Here is a 27,968-nt window from a genome sequence, read left to right on the forward strand (position 1 = left end):
CCATTGGGCTGAGCACCCCGGGGTGTCACTGGGTTCCTGGGGGGGGCTCTGCAACCCCCTTCCCACTCCCCCACCCCCTGGAGAGCCACAGCCTGGGCTGGGTGAGTGGGGGGGGGCTCTGCCGGCGTGCCCAGCCTGGCTGTGGTTCCCCGTGTGGCTTATCTCCACCCAGTCAAGCTAATTACTGCTAATTACCCAATTACACTGCTGGGGAGGAGTTAGGGAGCTGCTGAGGAGGGAAAGGGGTGTCGGGGTGCGGGGAGCCGGGGGGGGGGGGCACTCTGCACCCCGTGGTCGGTGTTGGGATGGAGAGGGGGGTGGGCGCTGGGGTGTTGCAGCCTGGGTGGGCTGGTGGGGGTCGGCGCTCTTAGGGTCGTTGCGTGTCGTGTGTGTGTCCCCTCCCCGGACCCCCCCCATGTCTGGGTCTGGGGGCTTCACCTACCCGTGTCCTTGGTTTTCCCCCCAGGGGCTGTCCTGTCCCTGCCGGGGATCCCGGGCCGGGACAGAGGGGAGCCGGTGCTGCTTCCCCCCGCCCCCACCGGAGCGGGGTCTTCGCGCTGCCCCGGTGGGGCTGATCCGGGACCGGGGAGCGGAGCCACCACCCTGATCCGGTCCCGCTCGGTTCGAGGGTGACCCCCAGGGCGAGGGGGGGCGAGGGGTGACGGGGCGGGCATGGGGGCTTCCCGTGCGCTTGGTCCCGGCTGCCCGGTACCGGGAGGCGGGGGGGCTCAGGCCCCCCACCCCCAGGGCCGCCGCGGTGTCCGAGCGGGCGGGGCCGGGGGGGGCGTGGCCGCCGGTGCCGCCCCGCCGTGCCCACGTGCGCGCCGCCCGCCCCGGCGCCGGCGGGGTTAAGCGTCGCGGAGGGATCCCTCCCGGCAGCGTGCGCTGCGGCCCGCGCCGTCACACCCCCTTGCCGCCGCATCGCCCGCCGCGCACCCGTCTCCCTCCGCCCGAGCCCCCGCCGCCAAGTAGTGCGGGCGCGGCGGCGCCCCCCGGCCGCGGCCCCCAGGGCGCAGCGCGGCGGCCCCGGCGGGGCGGGCGGGCGGGCGGGCGCGGTGCGGCGGGGCGGGGCGGGGGCGGGCGGCGGGACCTACTTTCCTCTGGAAATGGCCGCGCCGGGGAGCACCGTCCGCCCCGCGCCCCGAGGCCCGTCGGCGTAGGGCGGCCGCGGGGGTAAGAGCCGGGTGGGGGGCGGGGGGCGGCCCCGCTGGGGCTCCCGCGCGTTCGGGCCCGGACCCCGTGGCCCCGGAAGGGAAAGGCCCTGCCGTTCGTCCCCGGGCCGCGCCGCCTCCGCCGGGCCGCGCCGCCGCCTCCTCCCGGCCAGGCCTCCCCGGCGGCCGGGCCCGGAGCGCGGCCCCCGGCTCCCTTTGTGTCCGCTACCGGTAGCGGCGATGCCTGCCGCCCAGGGAGCCGGCGGGGCCCGGGCCGCTGCGCCGCCGCCTGAGCGCAGGTACGGCCGGGCCCGGCGCTCCGGGGCCCCGGTGCCGGTGGCCGGGTAGGCCGCGGCGAGCCGGGGCACCGGGCCTGGCTGGCTTGGCCGCCCCGGGGGGTCCGGTTGCACCGGGGAGGGGGGGAGCGCGGCCGAGAGGCACGGGGGAAGGTGGGGGGGCGTCCCAGCGCGGTGCTTCAGCCCCCCCGGAGCCCCGGGCAGGGCTGGCCGGGCCCCTCCGCCGCCCCCCCTGTCCCCGGTGCACGCCGGGGCCCTTCCGGGGAGCGCGCAGCCGGCCCGGGGCGGCCCTAATCCCGCCGGGATTACCGGGGAACTGGAGGGGATTTGCTGGGGGGGGGCGCCACCCCTTCGTGGGCCGGGACCCTGCTGTGCCCGGCCGGGGGCTCTCTCTGACCCCCCCGCAACGCCTCGGGGGGCAGCCGGGGTTTCGGGGTGCCGGGGGCTGCCCCAGCGCGTTCCCCCCTCCCTGGTGCTTGGGTGGGGGGGTGTCGGTACGTCGGGGGGGGGTGGGGGTGTTCCCTGGGCCTCTCCCCTGGGCATAGTTTACAGTCGGGTTTGGGGTGCCCCACCCGCAGCCCCCTGGCCCCCCCCCCCAGGTTTTTGGGGTGCACGTGAACAACTGGGGGACAGGGGGCTGAGGGTGGGGTTATGGCCCCCCCAGCTTTGGCCATGATGTTTAGGGGTGAACCCCCCTCCCCCTACACCTATCCTGGGACCGCCTCCCAGTGCTGGGGGGGGGCTCAGCCAAATCGATGCTCACCCTGGGGAAACTGAGGCACGGGCAGCGGCCAGGTGCTGAGGGGGGGTACCCCGGGCACCTGGCTTTATTGCTGCACCCCAAATCCCACCTGGCCCTGCAGCAGGCGGCAGTGGGGGGGGTTCCAGCTTCGCCACGGGCACTGGGGGTGCTTCCCCCTCCTGCCCATTGAGCCTGTGCTGCCCCTGCTGCAGGGGTCTGGGGGCTCCCCAGGGGTCCCAGTGTGCCCCCAGGGCTGCATGCCCCCACATCCCCTCCCCCCTCAGGGTTTAATCTGGGTCACGTACCCCCAGCCCTTGCCTGGCCTTGTCGATGGGGAGCGGGCTGCCCCAGGACGTCACTGCGCCGTCCCCACCCTGAGCTGGAGGGGACAACCTGGGAGCCGGTGGATGATGAGGGAGTGGGGGGGACCATCCCCGCTGTGGGGCATGGGGTCTCGTGGAGCCCCGGGGAACCGGGACCCACCACCCGCTCCTGGCACGTGCAGGGAGGGGTGCTCCCACTGGGCTGAGACCCCACGAACTTGCCTCAGGGGGAGCAGCTGGAGGGGGCTGCCCTGTCCCTTGGGCGGGGTGTCGTGGGGGGCTGCGAGGGGGGCTGGGGAAGGGCCTCTACATCCCTATGCTGATGGATCTCGCCCCCCTTGCAGCCGCGGGCCTCCCCCGAGGGACGCCGCAGGCAGGATGGACGAACAGAAGCCGCCCAGCAAGGAGAAGGACCCGGACGCTCCAGGTGAGTGTGGGGCATGGCAGGGTGCTGAGGGAAACTGGCGCTTTCCCGTGCGCCCCCCCACCTCCCCCCACCCGAGGTAGCTGACACCCACTTTGCTGGCAGCCGATGGGGCCGTGCCCTCAGAGGAGATGGGCAGCGCAGAGGGGGACCCCCTGAAACCCCCCGAAGGAGCCTCTGTGGGGCCGGAGCTGGAGAGCACAGACACAAAGGGGCCTCCCCAGGCTGGCAGGTGAGGACAGGGGGGCTCAGGGGGTGGCATGGAGCTGGTGGCGGGGTCCCGCATGTCCCTGACACCCCCTTTTCTCCCCTAGCATGCCAGCCCGCCGCTGTGCCCTCTGCAACTGTGGGGACTGGAGCCCGCATGGGCAGCGGGAGCTGCAGCGCTTTGAGCCGGCACCCGACTGGCCCGAATGGCTGGTGGGCTACGAGCCCCCCGAGGGTCCTGGCCAGTCCCCCCAGCAGCTGGAGGCGGCAGGCAACGACTTGGCGCAGATCGGCTTCTCCAAATGGGTGACTCCGGCGCAGCTCTTCGAGCCGACGGGTAAGTGCAGTCGCAGCACTGGGGTCCCTATCCCCCCTCCCTGGGTGTCCTGCCCAGCCCGGGGACACCCCCTTGTCCCTGACACCCCCTTCCCACAGGGCACTGCTGGGTCCACCGCTGGTGCGCAGCCTGGTCGGCCGGCGTGGAGCAGGAGGCGGCGGGGCTGGCCGGTGTGGACAGAGCTGTTTTCTCAGGGATCTCACAGGTGAGCGGGTCGCGGGGGGGCGGTGGGGGCTCGGCCCAGCCCCGGGCAGCATCTCTGATCTCGCCGGGCTCCTCTGCTTTCAGAAATGTGAACACTGTCGGCGGATGGGGGCCACCATCCCGTGCCGGGCTGCCGGTTGCCCCCACCTCTACCACTTCCCCTGCGCCGCCGCCAGCGGCTGCTTCCAGTCCATGAAGACCCTGCGGCTCCTGTGTCCCGAGCACGTGGCTGAGGCCGTGCAGATGGGTGCGTGCGGGCTGGGGCCGCCAGTCCCAGGTGCTGGGTCCCCTCCTGCTCTGGAGAGGGGTCCTGGGGGGGGACAAAGCCTGGCAAGGAGGTGGCCCTGACAGCCCTCCTCTCTCCCCCTATCCAGAGGACGCACGGTGCTCGGTGTGCGATGGGCCGGGCGACCTGCGGGACCTGGTTTTCTGCACCAGCTGCGGGCAGCACTACCACGGGGCCTGCCTGGACATCACCCTGACGCCCTGCAAGCGCTCAGGCTGGCAGTGCCCCGAGTGCAAAGTGTGCCAAACCTGCAGGTGAGCCCACGTCCCCATGGCAGGGTGGGACAACGAGGGGTGGACGAGAGGGGGATGCAGCCCTCACCCCTGCCCCTGCACCCCACAGGCAGCCCGGTGAGGACTCCATGATGCTGGTCTGTGAGGCTTGCGACAAGGGCTATCACACCTTCTGCATGGAGCCGGCCATCGAGGGGCTCCCCGCCGACTCCTGGAAGTGCAAGGTGTGTCCTGCTCTTACTGAGGGGGTACAGGGGTGCCCCCTCCCTCCTCTCCCTAACTCTTTGATATGCCTCTGCATCCCCCACAGAACTGCCGGGTCTGCTCCGACTGTGGCCGGCGCCCGGCAGCGCTCGACCCCGGCTGCCAGTGGTACCGGAGCTACTCAGTGTGCGAGGGCTGCCAGCAGCGCCGCGACGCAGAGGATGCCCATGGGACACCGGCACACGCGCCACCGATGGACCCACCCACCCAGACGTGAGTGGGGATGGGGGGACTGGTTGGGGAGGTGTCCGGCTGGGTGTCCCCTTTGTGTCCCACAGCCCTGGGGAGGGGGTGGCCTGAGCCCCCCTCCCCTCACCTGGTCCCCCCATCCAGGTTGGCGGCCCCTAACTGCAGCGAGCCAACGGATGTGCCCGTCCCCCCACCTGAGCCGGAGCCTGTGGGGTGCAGTGAGGAGATGCAGCCAGGGGGGAACCCCGAGGAGGCACCCCCAGGTGATGGCAGGCTTCCTCCCGGCGAGCCGACTCCTGTGGAGGTGCCCCCCAGCGAGGTGCCCCCTGATGAACTGCCCCCCGAGGAGCCCCCTCCTCTCGTGCAGCCCCCCGAGGAGCCCCCTCCTCTCGTACAGACCCCCGAGGAGCCCCCTCCTCTCGTGTTGCCCCCTGATAAGCTGCCCCTTGAGAGACCATCCCTTGACGAGCCACCCCTCGAGAGACCCACCCTCGAGGAGCTGCCCCCCAGTGATCCACCTCTTGATGAGCTGCCCCTTGACGTACCTCCCCTCGATGAACTGTCCCCCAATAAACGACCGCTCGAGGAGTCGCCCTCTGACGAGCTGCCCCTTGGCAAATTGCCCCCCAATGAGCCACCCCCCAACGAGCTGCCCCTTGACAAATCGCCTCCCGACGAGCTGCCCCGTGACAAATCGCCCCCCGACGAGTCACCCCCTGAGGAGCTGCCCCTTGATGAACCGCCCCCCGATGAACCACCCCTCGACAAACTGCCCCCTGAAGAACCTCCCCCTGACGAGCTGCCTCCCAAAGAGCCGCTCCCCAGCGAGCCACCCTCCGAGGAGGACCCTAAGCCACCAGGTAATAAATGGAAGACCCTCTGGGTCTGTCCCCTTTCCTCTCCGGTTGTCTCCCATGGGTGCAGGGGTCTCGCACCTGGGTCCTCTCCCAGCACTGGTCTTGTGTGACCCTCAACCTGTTGACCCTGGTTTCATGCTTCAGTGCCCCATTTTGGGGGTACGTTGAGGGCTGGGGGGGTGTCCCTGGGCCAGGTTGAGGCAATGCTTGTTGCCTCTCGGTGCCAGCCTGGGTGGCACAGGGGGTGGAGGGGACCCCTGCGTCCCCCTCACCCATGGCCCCATTCCGCAGGTCTCCTCCCCGAGGTGGCTGTGGCGGAGGAAGCACCAGCCCTGGCCCCAGAGGTGCCCCCTGAGGAGGAGATGGAGCTGGAGCCGGAGCCCTTGCTGCCCCTCGAGACGGCACCCCCACCCACGGCTCCCCCAGGTAGGTCTGGGGAGGTGCTGGGGTCGGGGAGGTTGTCTCTTCTGGGGGCTGCAGCGTCACCATCCTTTCCACTCCCCCAGATCTCCGCGCTGTCTCACCCGCCTGCCCCCCAGACCCCTCGCCCGATACCAAGGAGCATGAGGTGCCTGGGTCACCCACCCCAGCCCTTCCCGAGCCCCCTGGCAGCCCCGGCACCGCCATGGACACTGAGCCCCCTGGCTCCCCGCCACCCCCCCTGGGCTCCCCTGCCTGCACCCCGGCTCCCACCGAGCGCCCTGAGGATGAGGAGATGGAGACAGCCGCTGGCGAGGGGGAGTCACCAGCCAGCCCCCCCAGAGATGGCCCCCATGCCAGCCCTGCCCCAGAGCTGGGGCCCTTCCCAGGCCTGCCTGAGGAGGAGGAAGAGGAGGAGGAAGAGGCACCGAGGCTGGAGCGGGAGGGCACCAGTGGAAGCTCCCCACCACTGAGTGAGGAGGATGCGCTGGAGGAAGGTCGGGCTGGGGGGGACCCTGAAGCCAAGGGGTCCCCATTGCTCCTGGAGCCGGAGGAGCTGGGCCCCGAGACCCCCATGGAGGTTTGCACCACTGGGGAGAAGCTGCTGGGGCGTGGAGACGAGGGAGGCCCTGAGCCCCCAGCCCTGCGCCCCCGCCCTGACATCCTCAACGAGATCTCCAACCTGAGCCAGGGGGATACGAGCAGCAGCTTCCCAGGCTCTGAGCCGCTGCTGGGCTCCCCGGACCCTGAGGGCGGAGGTTCCCTGTCCCTTGAGCTGGGGCCGGCCTCGGCTGACGCCAGCCTGCAGAAGGAGGACGCCGGGTCGCTGCCGCTGGGCGCTGAGACCGACGATTCACTGCTCTTCGAGCCGGCTACCAAGGGGGACGGGGACAAGAGCCGGCGGCGCAGCTCCCCGGGGCGCTCCCGTGTCAAGCAGGTATTGGAGGGACCCTGCCAGCCCCGATCTCGGGGGGGGGGACCTACAACCCTGCTGGGGCGTCCAGGCTGCCCCTGTGGCGAGTTAAGAGAGGGCCGAGTGTGTGATGGGGGTGGGATGGGGACTGTGCCCCTCCGCTGCCCCTGCCCTGGCTGGGATGCGTGGCAGGGGTCCGGCTGGGCCCCCCTGGGTTGCTGTAACCGCCCTCTTCCCTTGGCTCTAGGGTCGCAGCAGCAGCTTCCCCGGGCGGAGACGCCCCCGAGGTGGGTCCCACGGGGGCCGGGGCCGGGGCCGTGCACGCCTGAAGTCGACCACCTCATCCGTTGACACCCTAGCAGTAAGGCTGGGCTGGCAGAGGCGGGGGGGCTGGGGTGGGGGGATGTCCCCAAGCTGTTAGATGGCAGCGTTGAGAGCCAAGCGTCCCCCACCCTTCCCTTTCCCTGTATCCTGGTCCCTGGGAAAGGCTCAGAGTGGGGTGGGGTGGGTGGAGGTCCTCGGAGTGGGGAGGAGACTGGCTGGGGCTGTGCTGCAGGTCTGGGGGGGTTCACCCCACAAGCATAGGGATAGTGCGGAGTTGCCCCCCAGGAAGGGGCTGGAGTGCAGGCAGGCAGGGGGTCTGCTGCCCCTGGCATGTTCCTGTGCCCCCCTGGTTTGGTACCAGGCTGTGGCTGGTGCCCCCCCCTCACTGCACGGAGAGTGAGGGTCCTTGGTGTTGAGCCCCTTCTTTTACCCCTAGCTTGCTGACGTGGAGAGCTCACCCAGCAAGGAGGAGGACGAGGATGATGACGACACGATGCAGAACACGGTCGTCCTCTTCTCCAACACCGACAAGTTCGTGCTTATGCAGGTAACCAGGGTGCTGCGGGCTGGACAGATGGACAGGACAGGCTCCTGTCCCCCCCCCACACCAGCTCCTGCACCCCCTCGGCTCCTTTCATGGCCTTGCTCCCTTAGGACATGTGCGTGGTGTGCGGCAGCTTCGGGCGTGGGGCCGAGGGCCATCTCCTTGCCTGCTCCCAGTGTTCCCAGTGCTACCACCCCTACTGCGTCAACAGCAAGGTGAGGGTAACTGGGATCCCTGGCCCCACACCGGCTGGGCATCAGGGACCTACAGAGCCAGGCCGTGTCCCTTGGGGCACGCGCACGATGTCATGCCGAGCATGTCCGTGTAGTTGTGCTGTGCTCTGGGGGTGTCCCCTGTGGCCGTGCCGAGCCCAGGGGTGCCCCCGGCCCTTCCCATGGCTCACATGGCTGTCCCCCTTTGTCCCCAGATCACAAAGGTGATGCTGCTGAAGGGCTGGCGCTGCGTGGAGTGCATTGTCTGCGAGGTGTGCGGCAAAGCCTCCGACCCCTCCCGGCTCCTGCTCTGTGATGACTGCGACATCAGCTACCACACCTACTGCCTGGACCCCCCCCTGCAGACTGTGCCCAAGGGCGGCTGGAAGTGCAAGTGGTGTGTGGGGGCGCGAGGGGAGCCCTGGAGGAGGGGGGGCTCAGGGCTGCTGCTGACCCGTCGTTTCCCCCCTCCCCAAAGGTGCGTGTGCTGTGTGCAGTGTGGGGCAGCTTCCCCCGGCTTCCACTGTGAGTGGCAGAACAACTACACCCACTGCGCGCCCTGCGCCAGCCTGGTCGTCTGCCCCTTCTGCCGCGAGAAGTACGTGGAGGACGACCTGCTCATCCAGTGCCGGCACTGCGATCGGTGAGCACGCGGCCCTTAGGATTCCCAACGGGGGGATTCCATGGTTCTCCGCGCTTGGGAATCGCTGTGGGGGTGGTCAGGGTGCGTGACGGGTCCCCGCTGCCTGCAGGTGGCTGCACGCGGCGTGCGACAGCCTCTTCACGGAGGAGGAGGTGGAGCAGGCTGCGGACGAAGGCTTCGACTGCAGTGCTTGCCAGCCCTATGTGGTCAAGCCAGCTGGTGAGCACCCGGGGCCGGGGGGAGCCTGTGGGGTTTGGGGGACTCTGGAGGACGTGGGGACTCACCTCCCCATCTGCTTTTCCCTCTGCAGTGCCTGCTCCTCCCCCAGAGATCGCCTCGGTCAAGGCCAAGGAGCCAGGTACGTGTGGTGCCGAAATCAGTGCCCAGGTTGGTGGTGTGGGTCATACCCAGTGCTCTCCGTGCAGCCAGCCCTGGCTTTTGTCCCCAACGTTGGCTTTTGTCCCTACAGAGCCCCAGTATTTCCGCTTCGAGGGCGTGTGGCTGACGGAGACAGGGATGGCGGTGCTGCGCAACCTCTCCCTGTCACCCCTGCACAAGCGGCGGCAGCGCAAGGGCCGGCTGGGCACCCTCAACGGGGACGGGGGGCTGGAGGGGGGCGACCCCCTGGGCCCTGACGACAAGAAGGATGGTGACCTGGACGCCGACGAGCTGCTCAAAGCCGAAGGTGCGTTTCCCTGGCAGGCGAGGTGGGGGGGGCTGCAGTGTGGGGCTTCCCGCTAACGCGTTCCCCCTCCGCGGCAGTGGGTGTGGAGCACATGGAGTGTGAGATCAAGCTGGAGGCTCCAGCCAGCCCCGACCGTGACATCGGGGCTGACGTGGACTCGGGGAAGGGGCTGGAGGACCCGGAGGAGTGCAAGAAGAGGAAGCGCAAGCCATACCGGCCTGGTGAGTGCTGCCCAGGGCCATCCCCTAGGGCTGGACACCCCCCCCCAGGCCCCGCTGTGACCCCCCCACCTCCTCTTTCTCTGCTTACCAGGCATTGGTGGCTTCATGGTGCGGCAGCGCAAGTCCCACACCCGCCTGAAGAAGGTGTCGGCGGTGCTGGCCGAAGTGGGGCGTGAGGGGCTGAGCGCCGAGGGGCACCCGGAGGAGGGTAGGGCCCAGTGGCACCTGTTCCCTTCCTCATCCCCCTGCCCTCTTGTACCCTGGGGATGGAGAGGGACTGCGGGGTGCACCCCGTGGTGCTGTACCCGAGCCTTTCCTGTGCTACAAGAACAGCCCCAAACCCCTTTGGGGGGAGGCGTTAACGGGGGTGGTTGTTGCAGGGGCTCCAGGGGACCTACCAGCCGAGGGGAGCCTGGATCCGGGCTCAGCAGAGGGCGATGAGAAGAAGAAGCGCCGAGGAAGGAAGAAGAGCAAGTTGGAGGACATGTTCCCCCCATACCTGCAGGTGGAATGGATGAGGGGGTGGAGGTGGCCCTGGGGGAGGGACACGGAGGTGGCCCTGGGCTGGGGGAAACAGAGGTGTCCCAGGGGTGGGTGGAGGGTGGGGGTGGACGGAGGCGGTGGAGGTGGCCCTGGGGTGAACGGATGTGGCGCTGGATGAGGGGCACGCCCCGAGGGACGCTGTGGCACTGACAGCAGCTCCCCCTTGGGCAGGAGGCATTTTTCGGGAAGGCGCTGATGGACCTGAGCCGGAAGGCGCTGCTGGCGGCGGGCGGCGTGGGGGACGGGGCTGCCCGCCCCTCCCTGGGCCAGGGTGCCCCACGACCCAAGGGGGACCCCAACCTGGCCGGGGCACTGCAAGGTGCCCCCCCCGAGAGGAGGGAGACCCCCACACACCCCCGAGGTGAGTGCGGCCGGGAGCCGGACTGGGGGCCCAAACCCCGGCCACTGTCCCTGAGAAAAGAGGGGTCACACGGGGACTTGGGGGCTGCTGGGGGGCCTTTGGGGGGCTGTTGGATGCGGGGGGTTGTTGGAGGATGCAGGGGGTTGTTGGGGTTGCCAGTGACACCGAGGGCTGTAGGAGGGCACCCGGGGGCGGTCGGGGCGGGGGGGGTCACTGGTCTGCCCCCACTCCCCCGGGAGGCCCGGCCCCACTGAGGCCTGGTGCTCCGCAGGGGATGACAGCACCGACGGCAGCGCCGCCGCTCCTGACGATGACGGCAAGGACGACTCGAAGGCCGAGGACCTGGGTGAGCTTCGGGGACGCCCCCGGCCATACCGGCGGGTTGTGCGGGACGGACCGAGTCCTCCGCGGGGGCCTGGCGGAGGCGGCCTAGAGCGCCTGCGACCATCGAGACGGAGCCGCTCTATGGTTGAGGAGTACGCTCTAGGCGGGGGGCGGGAAGGGCGGCGGGGAACTCTATGGTTTCCCCGGCTCGCGTGACCATAGAGTGGCGCCTAGAGCGCCCTCGCGTGGCGCGGCGGGCCTGGCGGCCGGGGGGCCATGGCGGGGTCCCGGGGTGCTGAGGGCTCCTGCCGGTTCCTCCTCGCAGGGACCGAGGAGCCGAAGGATTCCCCGGACCCCGGGGACGCCGAGAAACCGGCCACCCCGGGCGAGGGTGCGCTGAGTTCTGACCTCGACAAGATCCCTACAGAAGGTGAGCCCCCTGCCCCCTTGGCAGCCGAAGTGAGGGGGGTCCCGGGGCCGAGCCCCCCGCGTTTCTCCCCGTCTCCCGTCAGCGTGAGATTTGCACTAGATGCTGCCTGCAATGGTTCAGCTCTTCCTTTCCCCCCCCCTCCCCGGCCCCGCAGAGCTGCCCAAGATGGAGAGCAAAGACGTCCAGCAGCTCTTCAAGGACGTGCTGGGCTCGGCGGAGCGCGGGGAGCAGCCCCTCAACTGCGTGGCCGCAGGGATGGAGGCCAGCAGCGCAGGGCAGGACCCCAGCCGGGCGCAGCGGCCGTTCCTGCAGGGAGACCTCCAGCTGTCAGGGCAGGGTGGGTGGAGGCGGCGCAGCCCCCAGCCGAGATGCGGGGGTCGGGGGAGTCCTGGTGGGTGGGGGAGAAGGGCAGGACTCACCGTCTGCCCTGGGAGAACCAATGTGTTGTGTCCTTGTTGGGGCTGAGCTGTTGGAACGCTGCAGTATGGGATTCCTGGGTCTTCCCCCTTGCTCTGGAGATTAATGTTGAAAGTGTTTTGGGGGTGTATGGAGGAATCTCGTATTGTCAGAGGGCTGCAGGGGCCCCCAGGGCACGCGCAGGCTTGAGCCCCAGCTCTGCCTTCCCTGCAACACCTCTCCTTTCCCTCGCAGGGAGCGTTTCCCTGGGCTCGCTTTCCGGAGCCATTTCCCTGGAGTCATATTCGGGAGTCTGCCAGTCTCCGTTCCTCGATAACAGGTATGAGGGCGCCTGGGGGAGCTGGGGTTGGTCTTCGTAGAGAAAGCCAACCCTGGGGTGTTGTGGGACCATCTCTTTACTCACACCCTGCCGGTCCATGATGCGTTCTCCCAACGCAGGGAGCGTAGTGGCTTTTTCAGCCCAGACCACTGCGAGCCTGAGAGCCCCTGGGCCAGCAGCTCGGCTGCCACCACCCCCTCGACACCCACGACGCCCACGACAGAAGGCGAGGGTGATGGGCTGTCCTACAACCAGCGCAGCCTGCAGCGCTGGGAGAAGGACGAGGAGCTGGGCGAGCTCTCCACCATCTCACCCGTCCTCTACGCCAACATGAACTTCCCCAACCTCAAGCAGGATTATCCAGGTAGGGCTCTGGGGGGGCTGCGGCCAGGGCAAGGGCAGGGGGGGAGCTGGATGCAGCGTAACATCCCTAGTCCCTGTTTGGAGAGGAGATCCTGTCCACTCTGGCACAGGGCTTGGCTGTGGGACTGAAGCGCTCCTGGTAGCGATGGTGGGGGCTCTCAGTGCCAGCTACTGGGCAGGAGACCATCCCCACACATAAAGGGGGGTGGGCACCTGCTGAGAGTCTGGGTGGGCTCATCAGATATGGACTAACGTCACTTTTCTCCTCTTTGTCTGCTGCTACCGGACTCCCAGACTGGTCGAGCCGTTGCAAACAGATCATGAAGCTCTGGAGGAAGGTCCCCGCCACAGACAAAGCCCCCTACTTGGTGAGTGCTGGGGTGTCGCTGGGACGGGGGGCCTGGGCGCCGGGGGGCTGTGAGTCAGCTGGCTTCGTGTTTTTGTTAGCAAAAGGCCAAAGATAACCGGGCGGCTCATCGCATCAACAAGGTGCAGAAGGTACGTGCTGGCGCGGGGAGGTGCCCGGCGGCCCTGGCCCAGCCCTGGGGGATATGGTGGGCCTGCCCCCTTAGCCCCTTCCCCCGCTCACTGGGAGGACAGGCATGGGTCCCCTGACGGCTGGGCTCTCTCTGCAGCAGGCCGAGAGCCAGATCAACAAGCAGACCAAAGGGGAGGGACTGCGCAAGACAGAGAGGCCCTCGCTGCACCTGCGGATCCCAGTGCCGCCAGGGGCACAGCCCGTCTACATTGGCAGCCCACCTGCCGCCGGCGAGGGTTTCCTGAAGCCCCCGGCAGGTGCTGGAGCAGGCCCAGAGTCACCCAGCGATCTCTTTCTCAAGCTCCCCCCCCAGTCCCCTGCCCAAGTGCCTTCGCACGATCCCTACAGCGCAGCACCTGCCTACGCGCTGGAGCCCCGCTTCCCCTCGCCCCTGGGCCAGAGCCCCACAGCGGGCGCTGCCTTCCAGCCCTTCCCTGGCCAGCCCCAGCCCCTCGCCGGACCCCGTCCTGTCCCTGGCTCCCAGCCCCCTGACTTCCACCCCACGCCGCCTGGCACCCCCCGGCACCAGCCCGGCACCCCTGACCCTTTCTTGAAGCCCCGGTGTCCCTCTTTGGACAACCTGTCAGTGCCAGGGAGCCCCGGGGCTCGCCCCCCTGAGGCCCTGCTCTCTCCCCTGCCTTTTGGGGAGCAGAAGAAGGGTCTGGAGGTGAAGAAGGAGGAAGGGGGGAGCCTGGGGGTCTGCTCGCCTGGTTATGCCCCCACCATGGGCTATGGGGACTCCCCAGGCGGCCCCCACCTCTCCGCTGCGGATTTGAAGGCGGCCGACGTCTTCAAAGCCCCCATGACCCCGCGGGTCTCTCAGGTAGAGCCACAGAGCCCGGGGCTGGGGCACCGGCCCCCTGACTCCCATCCCCTGGCCCCCTCGCCCCCCAGCCACCCCGATCTCTACCGCCAGTCGCCCTACCCGGACCCCTACTCACAGCCCCCGCTGACACCCCGTCCACAGCCTCCCGAGACCTGCTGTGTCCTCCCGCCCCGCTCCCTGCCCTCGGAGCCCTTCTCCCGCGTCCCTGCCAGCCCCCAGTCCCAGTCCAGCTCCCAGTCCCCCCTCACCCCACGACCACTCTCCAACGAAGCCTTTTGCCAGTCTCCCGTCACCCCCCGCTTCCAGTCTCCAGACCCCTACTCCCAGCCACCCTCCCGGCCCCAGTCCCGGGACCCCTTCACCCCCCTGCACAAGCCCCCCCGGCCGCAAATGCCAGAGCCGGGGTTCAAGTCGGTGCCGCTCTCGCACAGCCCGGCAGCCGGCGGGGGCTTTGGGGGCACCCCAGTGGGTGAGCCCCATGCCAAGGCGCCAGGTGGGCAGCAACCCCCCTTTGCCCGCTCCCCTGGTGCCAGCGTCTTCCCGGGTGGCCAGCCCCCTGTGCGCTTCACCTTCCCCCCAACTGTCTCAGAGCCGCTCAAGGGCTCCCCGTCCCACCAGCCCCATGGGATCAACAGCCATTATGTCCCTGGCAAGCCCCAGAGTTCAGCTTATGCCTCGTCCCCTGGTTTCCACCAAGCCAGCAGCCCGCTGGGGCCAGGCACTGCGGCTGCTGAGACCTACAGCCTCTCGCCTCTCCGGCCGCCCTCGGTGCTGCCGCAGCAGCTGCCAGCCCCCCCGCAGCAGCAGGACACCTCCATCACCTTCCTGCCCCGGGCCACGCTGGGGCCACCAGCTGACAAGAGGGAGGAGGTGGCTGCAGGGCTCTCAGCACCCCCAAACCGGGACCTGGCAGAGCTGCCTGGCAGCCAGGATGGCACCCTCGGCACCATGAGCCAGTCGGAGCTGGAGAAACAGCGTCAGGTGAGGGCCCGCCAGTGGTCGGGCCGTATCTGTCTGGTTAAAGGGAGGAACCAGGACCTCTGCGGTCCCTGGTGGGGTCAAGGAGCCTGGTTCTGCTTCTGGCTCCTTCCCCGGAGGCATGGAGGGGACACGGGCACCTGGGGTGGGGGGCATAGATTGGCCCAGCCAAAGTGGTCTTTGCATGGTTTGTCCCTGTATCCTGGGACGCAGGAGCTGGTTTTGCTCCTGTGTCTCTGCTCTTGGTCCTAATGTTTGGTTCCTCCCAGCGCCAGCGGCTCCGTGAGCTGCTCATCCGCCAGCAGATCCAACGCAACAGCCTGCGGCAGGAGAAGGAGAGCGCGGCAGCGGCTGCCACCTCCTCACCAGCAGGCTGGGCCCCCGAGGCCAGCACCCAGGCCTTCGAGTTGGGACGGGGCATGGCCCCCTACCAGCCAGCACAGGTAGGAGGGCTCAGGGGATGGCTCTGCTGGGAGGCTGGGGGTGGATGGAGCGGGTGACGACGTGTCCTTCGCTCACCTTCCAGGATAAGGGTCTTCTCGGGACACTGGCCACTGCTGCCAGCTCTGGGAAGCTGCCTGGCTCCGTCATGGTGCAGGCGGCGTTCACGCAGGACGAGCGGCTTTCCCGGCCCCCACCGGCAGCCACGCCATCCACCTTGGACATCAACGGGAGGTGAGCGCCCAGCGGCGGGGTGAGGGGTTCGCTGCAGACGATTAGAACTGAGCAGGGCTTCAACCTGGTGGGTTGCGTCCCCTCTGGGTCTTGCTTGCGATCAGCTGGGGGGACAGGGTGGCAGTGGTTTTGCGGGGTGTCTGGTGTGGTCCGAGGGGATTGGGACCCCTAGGGTGCTGCATGTGGTGTGTCGTGGCTGCGGCAGCGCTAATCTGGTCCTGACGCTGCGGTGTCTTGCAGGACGGCAGTGGGTCCCCCCCAGGCTTTCTACCCCCGTGGGGTCTTCCCGGCGCCATCCCCGCAGCAGCAGCATCTCTGGCAGCAGCAGCAGCAGCAGGCGGCTGCGGCCCTGCGGCTCCCTGTCACCTCCCGCTTCGCCCCACCGGCCGCCGGCACCCCCGTGGGCAGCCTGGGCACCCGCCTGCCAGCACCCACTGAGACGGTGCCCGCCTCGCCCGCTGCCCTGGGCGGCCCCTTCATCGAGCTGCGGCACAACGTGCAGAAGGGACCCGGGGGGGTCATGGGCTCCCCCTTCGCCCCCCAGGCGCCCCGGCCCCGCTTTTTCCTGCCTGGGGAGGAGGGCACCCCCCAGGCCCTCTGTGCCCCCGTCGTGCCCATGCAGGCGCTCCCCACCCCAGCGCTGCAGCCCCCGAAGATGCCGGTGCCGCTGCCGCCTGCCTCCCCGCAGGGTGCTGAGATGAGCAACAGCCACCACCAGCCTCACGCCAAAGCGGCCGCCCCCCCGCCGCTGCCGGCCCCCAGCCTGGAGCTGCAGCACGTCCCCCCGCGCCCGCTGTCCTCCGGCTCCGCTCTCCGCCCCGAGGGACCCAAGGACAGCCCCGCACCGGACCCCACGCCAGCTCCGGCCCCGGGGAAGAGCCATCTGAGCCTGGAGGGAGGACGTCTGCCCTGTGAGGTGCCAGTGGAGCCTGATTTGGATGATGACTTTGGCTCCCACAAAGACCTGGAAGATGACGATGATTTGGCCAACCTGAGCCTGGATCCGGACGTGGCTAAAGGGGACGATGACTTGGACAACCTGGACAGTCTGGAGACAGCGGACCCCCACCTTGATGACCTGCTGAATGGCGACGAGTTTGACCTGCTGGCCTACACTGACCCTGAGCTGGACACCGGTGACAAGAAAGACATTTTCAATGAGCACCTTCGCCTGGTCGAGTCAGCCAACGAGAAAGCCGAACGCGAAGCCCAGCTCAAGACAGAGCTGCCGGCCCCCAGCTTGAAGCTCCCTGATGCCGGAGACAACAAAGATGCTGCCCCATCCATGGAGGACCAGGAGGTGCCCAAGGAAGGGCTGGTGCCCGGGGTGGGTTTGGGACCTGCCCCCTGCCTGACGGGCGCAGCGCTGGTGCCCGACCCAGCTTTCAAGGCGCAGGGCACAGAGGCAAAGGCGGGCTCGTTGCCCACCGATGTCAAGCCCAAGCTGGAGGACGGCTGCCTGAAGACCTCTCCCTGCCAGTTCACCACCAGTGGCCCTGAGCGGCTCCCGGTCCCCATCAAGTCAGAGGCCCTGCAGGGCACCGATAAGATCTCTGCCTCGCTGGGGCTGGGCCTCAAATCTGGCCAGACCCTCCTGAGCACCGGGGCTGGCCCAGCTCGCCTCGGCTTGACTCACTTCACTAACAGTGGCCACACTGGCGTCCCTGTGCCGGAGAAGGACCCCTACGCTGGCCCTGGCCGCGGGCTGGCCCCTGCCCAACTGGGCAACCAGAGCAACCCTTTGCTGGAGAAGTTTGAGCTGGATGGGGGAGCCCTGGGCCTGGGCAGCGCACGGCAATCGCCGGCCGACGACCTGGACAAGATGGAGAGCTCACTGGTGGCCAGTGAGCTGCCCCTGCTCATTGAGGACCTGCTGGAGCACGAGAAGAAGGAGCTGCAGAAGAAGCAGCAGATGTCGGCCCACCTGCCTCGAGGCACCCCCCACCTCCCGGCCCCAGGGCACCCCATGCTGCACACAGTAGCGGCCGGGCAGCCCCCCGAAGGGCAGCCACCCCGCCTGGGTGCCCCACAGCCGCCCCTCCAGCTGGGGCTGGTGGCCAGGCCTCCGCTGATGCCGCCGCAGCCCCCCCGGCTCGGCACGCCCCAGCAGGGCCAGGCGCTGGCGCCCCACATGGGCATGGCCCCCGGGCAGCCCCACGTACTGGCAGCCCCTCACGGCGTGCAGGTGGCCCTGGCACAGCCGCAGCAGAGCCAGCAGCAGGTGCTGGTACAGAAGCCGATGGCCGGCGTGCAGCCGCCCACCCTGGGCTTGAAGCCCCCCCAGCTCATCATGCAGCAGCAGTTGGCCAACAGTTTCTTCCCGGACACAGGTAGGGGCTGTGGGCTGTTGTTTTGGGGTGACACGGGGCCCTTTTGGGGGGGGGGGCGTAGGGCCGGATGCGCTGTGGCACTGTCTGCTGACTCTTTCTTAGCAGACCTGGACAAGTTTGCAGCCGAGGACATCATGGACCCCATTGCCAAGGCCAAGATGGTGGCACTGAAGGGCATCAAGAAGGTGATGGCTCAGGGCAGCATCGGGGTGGCCCCGGGCATGAACAGGTAAGGAGCGCAGTGGTCAACGGGGCACAGCCTGAGGTGGGCAGGGCACCTTGGCCCCAGCTCATCCCTCGTCTCTGCGTGTCCCCACCAAAGGCAACAGGTTTCCCTACTGGCCCAGCGGCTCTCAGGGGGCCCAGCTGTTTCCGAGATGCAGAATCATTTGCTGGCAGGGAGCGGGCAGGTGAGTGGGGTGTCCGGGCAGGGGGACAGCGGTCCTCTCGGGGCTTGGGTCCTAGCCAGGCAGGAGCTGCTCTGGACGGTGGGCTCACGGTCCCCTGGGGAGGTGGGGGCTGTGGAGAGGGGACAGGGGGACACCACAGAGGGGGAATGGTGTGGCGCATGTCCTCAATGCTCCCCCCTCTGCCAGGAGAGGAGCGGCACCGACCCGACGCAGGCTCGTCCCAACCCACCCACCTTCGCGCAGGGCGTCATCAGTGAGTACCGATGTGGTTGGGGGGACCAGGGTAGTGCTGGCCGGGTCTCATCCTGCCCGTGCAGGCTGGGCTGAGCAGAGCTGTGGCCAGGCTCGCTCCGGAGCCAGGGTCCCTGCTGAGCTGAGCCCTCTCCCCACTCCCGCAGACGAGGCAGACCAGCGGCAGTACGAGGAGTGGCTCTTCCACACGCAGCAGCTCCTGCAGATGCAGCTGAAGGTGCTGGAGGAGCAGATTGGGGCCCACCGCAAGTCGCGCAAAGCCCTCTGTGCCAAGCAGCGCACTGCTAAGAAAGCTGGGCGGGAGTTCCCTGAGGCTGATGCCGAGAAGCTGAAGCTGGTGACGGAGCAGCAGAGCAAGATCCAGAAGCAGCTGGACCAGGTAGGGCTCTGTGGGTGGGTGGGCGCCCTGTCCTGTCCCGGGTGCAAACGTCTCATCCCTGGCATTAATTTCATGCCATCGCGGCGCTAATGTCCCACTGTCCCGGGCAGGTACGGAAGCAGCAGAAGGAGCACACCAACCTCATGGCCGAGTACCGCAACAAGCAGCAGCAGCACCAGCATCAGGCCTCGGCCGTCATGGCCCTGAGCCCCTCGCAGAGCCCCCGTCTCATGTCCAAGCTCCCCGGGCAGTTGCTCTCGGCGCACGGTGTCCAGCAGCCGGCGGGGGCTGTGGTGGGCGCGCAAGGCCTCGGCCAGCAGCCGGGACAGCCCACGGGGCTGCGCCTGCCCCAGGGTGGCGTGTCCATGGCCGTGCAGCAGGGCCTGTCCTTCATGGGCCAGCAAGCCGTGGGGAACGCCCCGGTACCCGGCACCTCCAACGCCTTCTTCGCTGGGAACCCTGCGCTCCGTGGGCTGGCTGCCGACAGTCGCCTGATGCAGGAGAGGCAGCTCCAGAGGATGCAACTGGCCCAGAAACTGCAGCAGCAGAACATGCTGGGACAAGCGTCGCTGCAGCAGCAGCCGGGTGTGATGGGACAGGCCTCCATGCAGCAACAAGGCGTGATGGGACAAGCGTCGATGCAGCAACAGGGTGTGATGGGACAGGCCTCCATGCAGCAGCCAGGCGTGATGGGACAGGCATCGATGCAGCAATCGGGTGTCATGGCACAAGCATCAATGCAGCAACAGGGCATCATGGCACAGGCGTCCATGCAGCAGCCAGGTGTGATGGGTCAGGCATCCATGCAGCAGCCGGGTGTCATGGGCCAGACCTCGATGCAGCAGCAGGGAATCATGGCGCAGACGTCCATGCAACAGCCGGGCATCATGGGACAAGCTTCAATGCAGCAGCCGGGCGTTATGGCACAGACGTCGATGCAGCAGCAGGCTGTCATGGCACAGACATCCATGCAGCAGCCGGGCGTGATGGGACAAGCATCCATGCAACAGCCGGGCGTCATGGGACAAACCTCGATGCAGCAGCCTGGCGTCATGGCACAGACGTCGATGCAGCAGCCCGGAGTGATGGGCCAAGGCTCGATGCAGCCGGCGGCCATGGTGGGGCAGCCCAGCCTGCTGGGGCAGCAGCAGCCAGCGCCGGCCCCGCAGCCGGGCGTCGTGGGGCAGCCCATGGTGCCGAAGCAGCCAGGGCTGATGGGCAGCCAGCAGAGCCTGCTGGTGCAGCAGCTCTCACCCCAGCAGCAGCCGGGCTTGCTGGGCCACGCGCAGGCACCAGGGCTGCAGCACCAGGCGGTGCTGGGTCACCCCCCGCCCCAGCGCCAGGTCCTCCTGGCCCCCCACCAGCAGCGGGTGCTGGGCTCGCCCCAACTGGCGCCGCAGACTCCGGGGATGCTGGGCCACCGGCTTATGCTGTCCCAGCAGCTGGGGCAGTCGCGGACGCTGCTGGCCCCGCAGCAGCAGCAGCAGCAGCAGCAGAACTCGGCAGCCGCCCAGCCAGGGCTCCTGGGGCTGGGCCAGGGGCAGCCCCCGATCCAGCACTTTCCACAGCACGGGGCAGTGGGCCAGGCCCCCTCCGTGCTGCACCTGAGTCAGGGAATGCAGCCGGCCCCAGCGGTCCTGGCTGCCAAGGACCAGCCCGGAGGAGCGGACGGCAGCACCCTGCCTGCTGAGGGCAGCGAGAGCGGGGGGCAGCTGCATGGGGCCCCCCAGGAGCAGCAGGGAGCCCTCAACCCCCCCAGCCTGGGTGGCTCGGAGCCTCCAGCCCCCAAGCACCAGGCTGAGCTGGGGCAGGGCCAGCAGCTCCTCTTGGCCTCCCCACAGCCAGGTGTCCTGGGCTCGCAGCCGACGCTGCGGGCAGCCCCCGTGCAGCCAGGCACCCTGCTTGCCCCGCCGCTGCAGAGTCCTGGGGCTGCCCGCCCCGAGCTGTCCCAGCAGCACGGAGATGCCACCGGGTTGGCAGAGCCACCACTGGGCTGCGGGACTGGGCAGGCGCAGGGCATGGCGCTGCCGCAGGCACCGCGGCCCCTGGAGCAGCCAGGCAAGGGGCCGTCGGGCTCGCTGCAGGGCCAGCCGCAGCCCCAACGGCTCCAGAGCCCCGGGCAGCACAAAGCGGGGCCAGCGATGCCATCGCCGGGCATGGCCGCGCTCCCCCCGGGCCTCCTGGGGCAGGTGCCGGGGCCAGTGATGGGCCAGATCCGGGCGCAGCTCCAGGGTGTCCTGGCCAAGAACCCGCAGCTGCGGCACCTGACGCCCCAGCAGCAGCAGCAGCTCCAGGCCCTCCTGGTGCAGCGGCACCAGCAGAGCCTGCTGCAGCAGAGCCAGGCGCTCCGGCCCCCTGGACCTTTCTCCGGGCAGGCCCCGGACCACGGCTCCCCAGCCCCAGCCACCCACCAGCCCCCTCGTCCCCTGGGACCCCTCTTCCAGCCGCGGCCAGGTGCCCTGGCGGAGGCGCAGAGCGGCTTTGCCGCCGAGCAGGGGCGGGTGCTGGCAGGGCAGCCCCCCCAGCAGCCCCTGGCCGAGCTGGTGCAGGCAGCCCTGGCTGCCCGTGGCCCCCAGCCTGGCCTCGTCCGGCTACCCACGCCGCCGGCCCCCTCGCCCCTGGGCTGTGCACCCCAGCACCTGGCTAGCCCAGAGCAGAGCCCCCAAGAGCCAAAGAAGACATCGCCAGGGGTCCCGGTGTCAGACCCCAGCCCTGCAGCACCAGCGGAGCAGGGGCTGGCACCCACACTGAGCAGCACCCTCCCCGACCCAGCACACGGGCCCTGGGACCCCGAGGCACCCAGTGTGGACCCAGCCGACCCTGGCGAGACCCACGTCAATGGGGCTGTGCCGGAGGGGACCCCCACGGCAGGCGAGTCCCCCAAGGTGTTGGTGAAGCAGGAGCCGAAGGAGGAGGTGGCGGCAGCGGCACAATGTGAGCTGGACGGGGCTGAGGCAGCAAAGCCAGAGGCCAACGGGGACTCCGGGGCCAACCAAGCCAACAGCCTGCTGGCACCGGGCAGCCGCACCGAGGCCGGGCACCTCCTGCTGCAGAAGCTGCTGCGAGCCAAGAACGTGCAGCTCTCGGCGCAGAGCCCGGGCGAGCTCAACGGGCACACGGAGAGCCGGGGTGCCGGGATAGAGCCACGGCTGCAGCCAGTGCTGCTGGGCCGGGAGGTGAGCGGGGTGCCACCAGGCAGGAGGGCAGGTGGTGGCCACAGGGCCACGCTCAGCACGGCTCCCGCTCTCCTTTCCTTTTCCAGGATCCCTCTATTGCCAGGAAGCCAGCGGCCACCAAGCCCAAGCGAGTGCAGAAGGGCAACGAGCGGGTCCCAGCATCCCGCAAGAAGCTGCGGAAGGACGAGGGGCTGCGTCCCGGCGATGCCCTCATGAAGCAGCTGAAACAGGTATGGCCACGGGCTTGGGGCATGGCGGGGGGCTGCTGGCTGCCCCTTGTCCCGTCCTCACCACTCTGCCCCCAGGAGCTGTCACTGCTGCCGTTGACGGAGCCGACCATCACGGCCAACTTCAGCCTCTTCGCGCCCTTCGGCAGCAGCCCCATCAACGGGAAGAGCCAGCTGCGGGGTGCCTTCGGCAGTGCCGTGCTCGACAGCGTGCCCGACTATTACTCCCAGCTGCTCACCAAGGTGAGGGGGGGTTGTTCCCCTATGTATGTCCCCCCTCCCCCTGCCCCAGGCTGGGGGTCCTGGGCCACCCCACCATGCTCACCCCACCGTCTTCCCCCAGAACAACCTCAGCAACCCGCCCACGCCGCCCTCCTCACTGCCCCCCACGCCGCCCCCCTCCGTGCAGCAGAAGATGGTGAATGGTGTCACGGTCCCCGAGGAGCTGGGCGAGCAGCCCAAGGATGCCGACGCGACCCGCGAGCCCCACGGCCAGAAAGGTGAGCATGGCTGGCGTAAGAGTGGCGCAGAGTTCCTGCCCCTGCCTGTTACGCCACTGTGACACCCGTCTCTCCACGCAGACACGCCGGCTGTGGAGGTGAAGAGCCTGGACCTGCTGGCAGCTCTGCCCACTCCACCGCACAACCAGACTGAGGATGTCAGGTGAGCTGCAGTGGACCCCCCAGTCCCCCCATGGTGACACCAGCCCCCTCCATGGGTGACGCCAGCCCCTGCGGCCCATGACATCTCCTTCCCCGCAGGATGGAGAGCGACGATGAGAGCGACTCCCCTGACAGCATCGTCCCTGCCTCGTCCCCCGAGAGCGTGCTGGGCGAGGAGCTGCTCCGCTTCCCCCTTCTTAGCGAGGCCAAGCCGGAGCTGGAGGAGCGCGTGCTGTCTCCCATCATCCCTATCATTCCCCGGGCCAGTATCCCAGGTGGGCTGGACCGCGCTGGGGGAGCGCAGGGACTAGACCAGGAGCAGGGCAGGGCAGGAGCGTCTGTGGTGCATGTGGACCAGGTCGGGGGGGGTCTGTGGGGGACATGTGGACCGGGCAGGAGGAGGTCTGTGGGGTGTAGAGACTGGTTGGGGGTACGGTAGGGCAGGGAGGTGGTCTGCAGGGTGCATAAATCAGGTGGGAAGGTATCTGTGCAGTATATGGACAGGGCAGGAGGGGGCTCCTGGATGTGTGGGCTGGTGGGGGGGGGGGGGGGGGGGGGGGCAGGAGAAGGGTCCCTGGCAATGTGGGCTGAGGGGAAGGGATCTGTGGGGTGTGCTGCACCTGGGCAGCAGAGCCTTGAGTGTCACCCCTTGTGTCGAGCCTTGGCTCCTGAGGGTCCCCCAGCCGCTCCCCAAGGGTTTCCCGTTGGTGCTGCGTGTCCTGTCCCCGTAACCACACCCCAGTCTCTGCCCCACGTGAGGCGATGGTTCCCAGCAGCATTTCTGCAGGGGTCAGGGGTGGCTGGGTGGGCTTGTGGGTGGCTGTTGGTGGGGTTGGGCCTGTGCAGCTCTGACCCCCCTTTTCCCACACCAGTGTTCCCCGACACGAAGCCTTACGAGGCTGCGGAGCCCTTTGGGACACTTCCCGGGAAGGTGGGGGCAGCAGGCCCAGGTACCCCCTGGGAGAAGGGCAAGAGCAGCGAGGTCTCCGTCATGCTGACGGTGTCTGCAGCAGCCGCTAAGGTGAGCGAGGGGACAGGGGGAGGCAAGACTCTTGGGGTCTCAGCAGTCACCCTGTGTGGTGGCATCTGGGGTCCGGGACCCATTCTATCCTCTTCTTGCCCAGAACCTCAATGGGGTGATGGTGGCCATGGCCGAGCTGCTGAGCGTGAAGATCCCCAGCTCCTATGAGGTGCTGTTCCCAGATGGCCCCATGCGAGCGGCTGTGGTCGAGGCCAAGAAGGTGGACACAGACATGGCTGGTGAGCATTTGCCTTGTCCCCGCAGGCTCCCCCATGTCCCCTGGCAGGGCACCCCATGACCTCTTCTCTCTCTCTCTCTCTCTCTCTCTCTCGCGCAGGGGTGCTCGGTGGCAAGGAGAAGGTGGCGCTGGCCGGGAAGGTGCCGGACGGCAGCTCCGAGTGGCTGAAGCAGTTTGACGCGGTGCTGCCGGGGTACAGCCTCAAGGGCGAGCTGGACCTCCTGACGCTGCTCAGACAGGTCAGTGACCACACTGACCTGGGAGTGGTCGGTGTGGTCAGAGTGGTGGTCCCCCCAGGGCCGTGACCCTGGGAGAGGGATATCGGGCTATCTGCAAGGCGGTGGCAATGTGGGGGTGCAGGTGGGGGGGCCCTTTGGGACTAATTGTGACCAATCGTGACCACATAGAAAGGTGTGCGGGGTCCCTGTAGGTCCCCCATGATTGCAGGGTGGTGCAGGGGGTTCCCTGGGGGGGCGGGTCCCCCCCTGCGGAGAGGTGCCGAGTCTCCCAGGACTGCATGGAGGGGTCAGGGAGGTCCTTGCAGGGCTGGGAGCATGGCGGGGTGCTGTGGGGTGCCTGCAGGGCCAAGGACCCCTCACTGTCATGTACGGGGAGGTTGGGGGTCCCCACCCCTGGGACCCTCTGACTTGTGCCCCTCTCCCCCGTGCCGCAGGAGAGCCCTGCACCCGAGAAGACCCTGCACCACTGCTACGTCAACAACGTCTCCAACCTGGACGTGCGGCAGCTCTCCGTCATGCCCCAGGAGCCCTCACCCCCGCTGTCCCCCTCTGTTCCCTCCCCTTCCAGCCCCACTGAGGCCGCCAGGGTCCCCGACCCCGAGACAACTCACGAGGCAGCCCCGCCCCCCCCTTCACCCCTGCCGCCAGCCCCCTCACCAGCCCCCCAGGAGGAAGGGGCCGCAGCCCCCCACTCGCCACCCCGCTTCAAGCCACGCTCGCGGCCGCCGGAGGACGGGGATGAAGCGCGTCCCCGGCTGAAGAAGTGGAAGGGGGTGCGGTGGAAACGGCTGCGCTTCCTTGTCACCATCCAGAAAGGGGGGGCCAAGCGGGATGGTGACAAGGAGATTGCGGAGTTCATCGACAAGCTGGGCACCACCCTGCGCCCTGAAAAGGTGCCACGGGACCTGCGCAAGTGCTGTTTCTGCCACGAGGAAGGTGATGGGGCCACGGATGGGCCGGCCCGCCTGCTCAACCTCGACCTTGACCTCTGGGTCCACCTGAACTGTGCCCTGTGGTCCACGGAGGTCTACGAGACGCAGGGAGGGGCTCTGATCAACGTGGAGGTGGCCCTGCACCGCGGGCTGCTCACCAAGTGCTCCCTGTGCCAGAAAACCGGCGCCACCAACAGCTGCAACCGCATCCGCTGCCCCAGCGTCTACCACTTCGCCTGTGCCATCCGCGCCAAGTGCATGTTCTTCAAGGACAAGACCATGCTCTGCCCCTTGCACAAGCTGAAGGGCCCCTGCGAGCAGGAGCTGAGCAGCTTCACCGTCTTCCGACGCGTCTACATCGAACGGGACGAGGTGAAGCAGATCGCCAGCATCATCCAGCGCGGCGAGCGGCTCCACATGTTCCGAGTGGGCGGCCTGGTCTTCCACGCCATCGGGCAGCTCCTGCCGCACCAGATGGCCGACTTCCACAGCGTCACGGCTCTCTACCCCGTGGGCTACGAGGCCACGCGCATCTACTGGAGCCTGCGGACCAACAACCGCCGCTGCTGCTACCGCTGCACCATCTGCGAGAACAACGGCCGCCCCGAGTTCGTCGTGCAAGTCATCGAGCAGGGCCTGGAGGATCTGGTCTTCTCCGACTCCTCGCCGCAGGGTAAGGGAGCCGTAGGCGCCGGGCGCTGCCTTCCTCCAACCCTCGTCCTGCTGATGGGGAGGATGGGGCAATGGGAGGTCCCGGGGTGGCTCAAGCTGGGGTCCACGCTGGCGGGCAGCCTGCAGCAGATCCCCGGCTCCAACCTTCCCTTCGCTTGGCAGCCGTCTGGAACCGGATCATCGAGCCGGTGGCGATGATGAGGAAGGAAGCCGACATGCTGCGACTCTTCCCCGAGTACCTGAAGGGCGAGGAGCTCTTTGGCCTCACGGTGCACGCAGTGCTGCGCATCGCCGAGTCGGTAAGTCCCAGAGAGGGGGGTCTCCTCACCGCACTGGGGGTCAGCCCCGCTGGGAATGGCGCCGGTGGCCGTGCTGGCAGGGTGGGGTGGCCACAGTGCTGCCGCTTGACCCACGACCCCTCCCCTCCCTCCTTGGCAGCTGCCTGGCGTCGAGAGCTGCCAGAACTACCTGTTCCGCTACGGGCGCCATCCGCTGATGGAGCTGCCGCTGATGATCAACCCCACCGGCTGCGCCCGCTCCGAGCCCAAGATCCTCACCCACTACAAGCGGTGAGTGGGTCTGGGATCCACCGGGAGAGCTGGGATCCTTGGGGCATCCCTTGGCGCTGACCCCCTCTTGCTCTACCCCCCGCAGGCCCCATACCCTGAACAGCACAAGCATGTCCAAGGCCTACCAGAGCACGTTCACGGGCGAGACCAACACGCCCTACAGCAAACAGTTCGTGCACTCCAAGTCCTCCCAGTACCGGCGCCTGAAGACGGAGTGGAAGAACAACGTCTACCTGGCGCGGTCCCGCATCCAGGGGCTGGGGCTCTACGCGGCCAAGGACATCGAGAAGCACACCATGGTCATCGAGTACATCGGCACCATCATCCGCAACGAGGTGGCCAACCGGCGGGAGAAGATCTACGAGGAGCAGGTGGGGCTCCGGTGGACGTTGGGGGGTCTGGTGGGATGTGGGGGGACTCGGATGGGATATTGGGGGACTCGGGTGGGACGTGGGGTGCTGGGTGCAGCCGCTGACACCCTCTTCTTCTCCCCTCCCACCCCCAGAACCGCGGCATCTACATGTTCCGCATCAACAACGAGCACGTCATTGACGCCACACTTACGGGGGGCCCGGCCAGGTGAGCATGGGGGGCTTTGGCACGGTGGGACACCCCCCCCCGGGAGCAGTGACTGTCCTGCCCCCCGGGTCGCTGCTGACCCCCCCACACACCTCTGTGCCCCTCCCCAGGTACATCAACCACTCGTGTGCCCCAAACTGTGTGGCCGAAGTTGTGACCTTCGACAAGGAGGACAAGATCATCATCATCTCCAGCCGGCGCATCCCCAAGGGGGAGGAGGTCAGAGAGGGGAATGGGGTGGCCGGGGGGTGGGGGGTGAGGGTGGCCTGGGGGTGACAATGCCAGGCTCCCCGCCGTGGGTGACTCTCCCATTTCCCCCCAGCTCACCTACGACTACCAGTTCGACTTCGAGGACGATCAGCACAAGATCCCCTGCCACTGTGGAGCCTGGAACTGCCGAAAGTGGATGAACTAACTGGGAAAAGGGGCTGGGGGCCCCGGCCCCCACCTCGGAGGCCTCGCCAAGACCCTCCAGGGCCGCAGGAGGTGCCAGGGTGGCCGGGCAGGCGGCGGCAGCCGGGGCACGGAGGCTCCGGCGGGGAGGGCGGCCGCTGCGGAGCCACTTGGCCTTGCCCCAGCGGGACGGACGGACGGACGGACGGATGGACGAACTGGCAACTCAGGGTTTTCTTTGCTTCGTCCTGCGAGGAAGAGGGGGGGAGGGCCAGCGAGACGCTTCCCCCCCCTCCCATCCCACCGCCCGCCTCCCTCCCTCGTGGGGGAGCCACGGGGGAGCAGAGCGATCCCAGCGGAGCCGGAGCGAGTTCGGAGCCGGCCTGGATGATTTTTATTTTTATTTTTAATTTTTTTTTTTTTTTTTTTTTTTTTTTTTTTTTTTAGAAACAAAACTAATAATATTTGCTCGCTAATTACCAAGGTAACACAAGACTCCTTGAGCTCGACAATCCGGGCTCTGCCCCGTCGCACGGCGGCGGGGGCCAGAGCTCGCTCGGTTCCTTTGATCTCTTTTTGTTTGTGCGTGTGGACGAGACCCCGGAGCGCGAGACCCCGGAGCGCCTGCGGCGAGAGCCCC

At 68.3% G+C, this 27,968-nt stretch overlaps 1 protein-coding gene across 3 annotated transcripts; it reads left to right on the forward strand.

The window, feature by feature from the left end:
• Window positions 1-1,376: 1,376 nt before the first annotated feature.
• On the forward strand, window positions 1,377-27,739 carry KMT2D (lysine methyltransferase 2D). Of its 3 annotated transcripts, none has more exons than XM_063358947.1 (55): window positions 1,377-1,450; window positions 2,857-2,939; window positions 3,042-3,168; window positions 3,251-3,480; window positions 3,579-3,685; window positions 3,769-3,931; window positions 4,059-4,224; window positions 4,313-4,427; window positions 4,514-4,680; window positions 4,801-5,516; window positions 5,805-5,939; window positions 6,020-6,870; window positions 7,094-7,207; window positions 7,607-7,717; window positions 7,825-7,929; window positions 8,142-8,323; window positions 8,405-8,569; window positions 8,679-8,788; window positions 8,880-8,927; window positions 9,039-9,254; window positions 9,332-9,475; window positions 9,567-9,683; window positions 9,856-9,980; window positions 10,190-10,379; window positions 10,651-10,725; window positions 11,029-11,133; window positions 11,288-11,470; window positions 11,785-11,869; window positions 11,989-12,233; window positions 12,527-12,600; window positions 12,680-12,730; window positions 12,868-14,577; window positions 14,844-15,017; window positions 15,101-15,249; window positions 15,490-17,579; window positions 17,685-17,808; window positions 17,902-17,989; window positions 18,176-18,242; window positions 18,388-18,620; window positions 18,731-21,796; window positions 21,883-22,026; window positions 22,102-22,266; window positions 22,367-22,523; window positions 22,605-22,686; window positions 22,785-22,960; window positions 23,558-23,706; window positions 23,810-23,945; window positions 24,044-24,183; window positions 24,618-25,788; window positions 25,950-26,086; window positions 26,226-26,356; window positions 26,442-26,727; window positions 26,862-26,935; window positions 27,046-27,154; window positions 27,258-27,739. In XM_063358947.1, the coding sequence occupies exons 1-55, from the start codon at window positions 1,392-1,394 to the stop codon at window positions 27,348-27,350; spliced, it is 16,215 nt and encodes a 5,404-aa protein (XP_063215017.1). In that variant the 5' UTR covers window positions 1,377-1,391; the 3' UTR covers window positions 27,351-27,739. The 3 variants fall into 3 exon arrangements, with proteins under 3 accessions (XP_063215017.1, XP_063215015.1, XP_063215016.1); XM_063358945.1 differs by having other exon boundaries at window positions 11,989-12,232; window positions 12,517-12,600; window positions 17,682-17,808; XM_063358946.1 differs by having other exon boundaries at window positions 11,989-12,232; window positions 12,517-12,600.
• Window positions 27,740-27,968: the final 229 nt, after the last annotated feature.

Source organism: Chroicocephalus ridibundus, chromosome 24 (genome assembly GCF_963924245.1).
Source record: "Chroicocephalus ridibundus chromosome 24, bChrRid1.1, whole genome shotgun sequence".
Lineage (NCBI taxonomy): Eukaryota > Metazoa > Chordata > Aves > Charadriiformes > Laridae > Chroicocephalus > Chroicocephalus ridibundus.

Excerpts from the sequence above, each read along its gene's own strand:
- KMT2D (XM_063358945.1), top strand. The coding sequence starts at position 1,392 with ATGCCTGCCGCCCAGGGAGCCGGCGGGGCCCGGGCCGCTGCGCCGCCG. Across the intron at positions 14,578-14,843 it reads AGCTGGAGAAACAGCGTCAG|CGCCAGCGGCTCCGTGAGCT; the intron begins GTGAGGGCCCGC and ends GGTTCCTCCCAG. Across the intron at positions 18,621-18,730 it reads TCCAGAAGCAGCTGGACCAG|GTACGGAAGCAGCAGAAGGA; the intron begins GTAGGGCTCTGT and ends TGTCCCGGGCAG.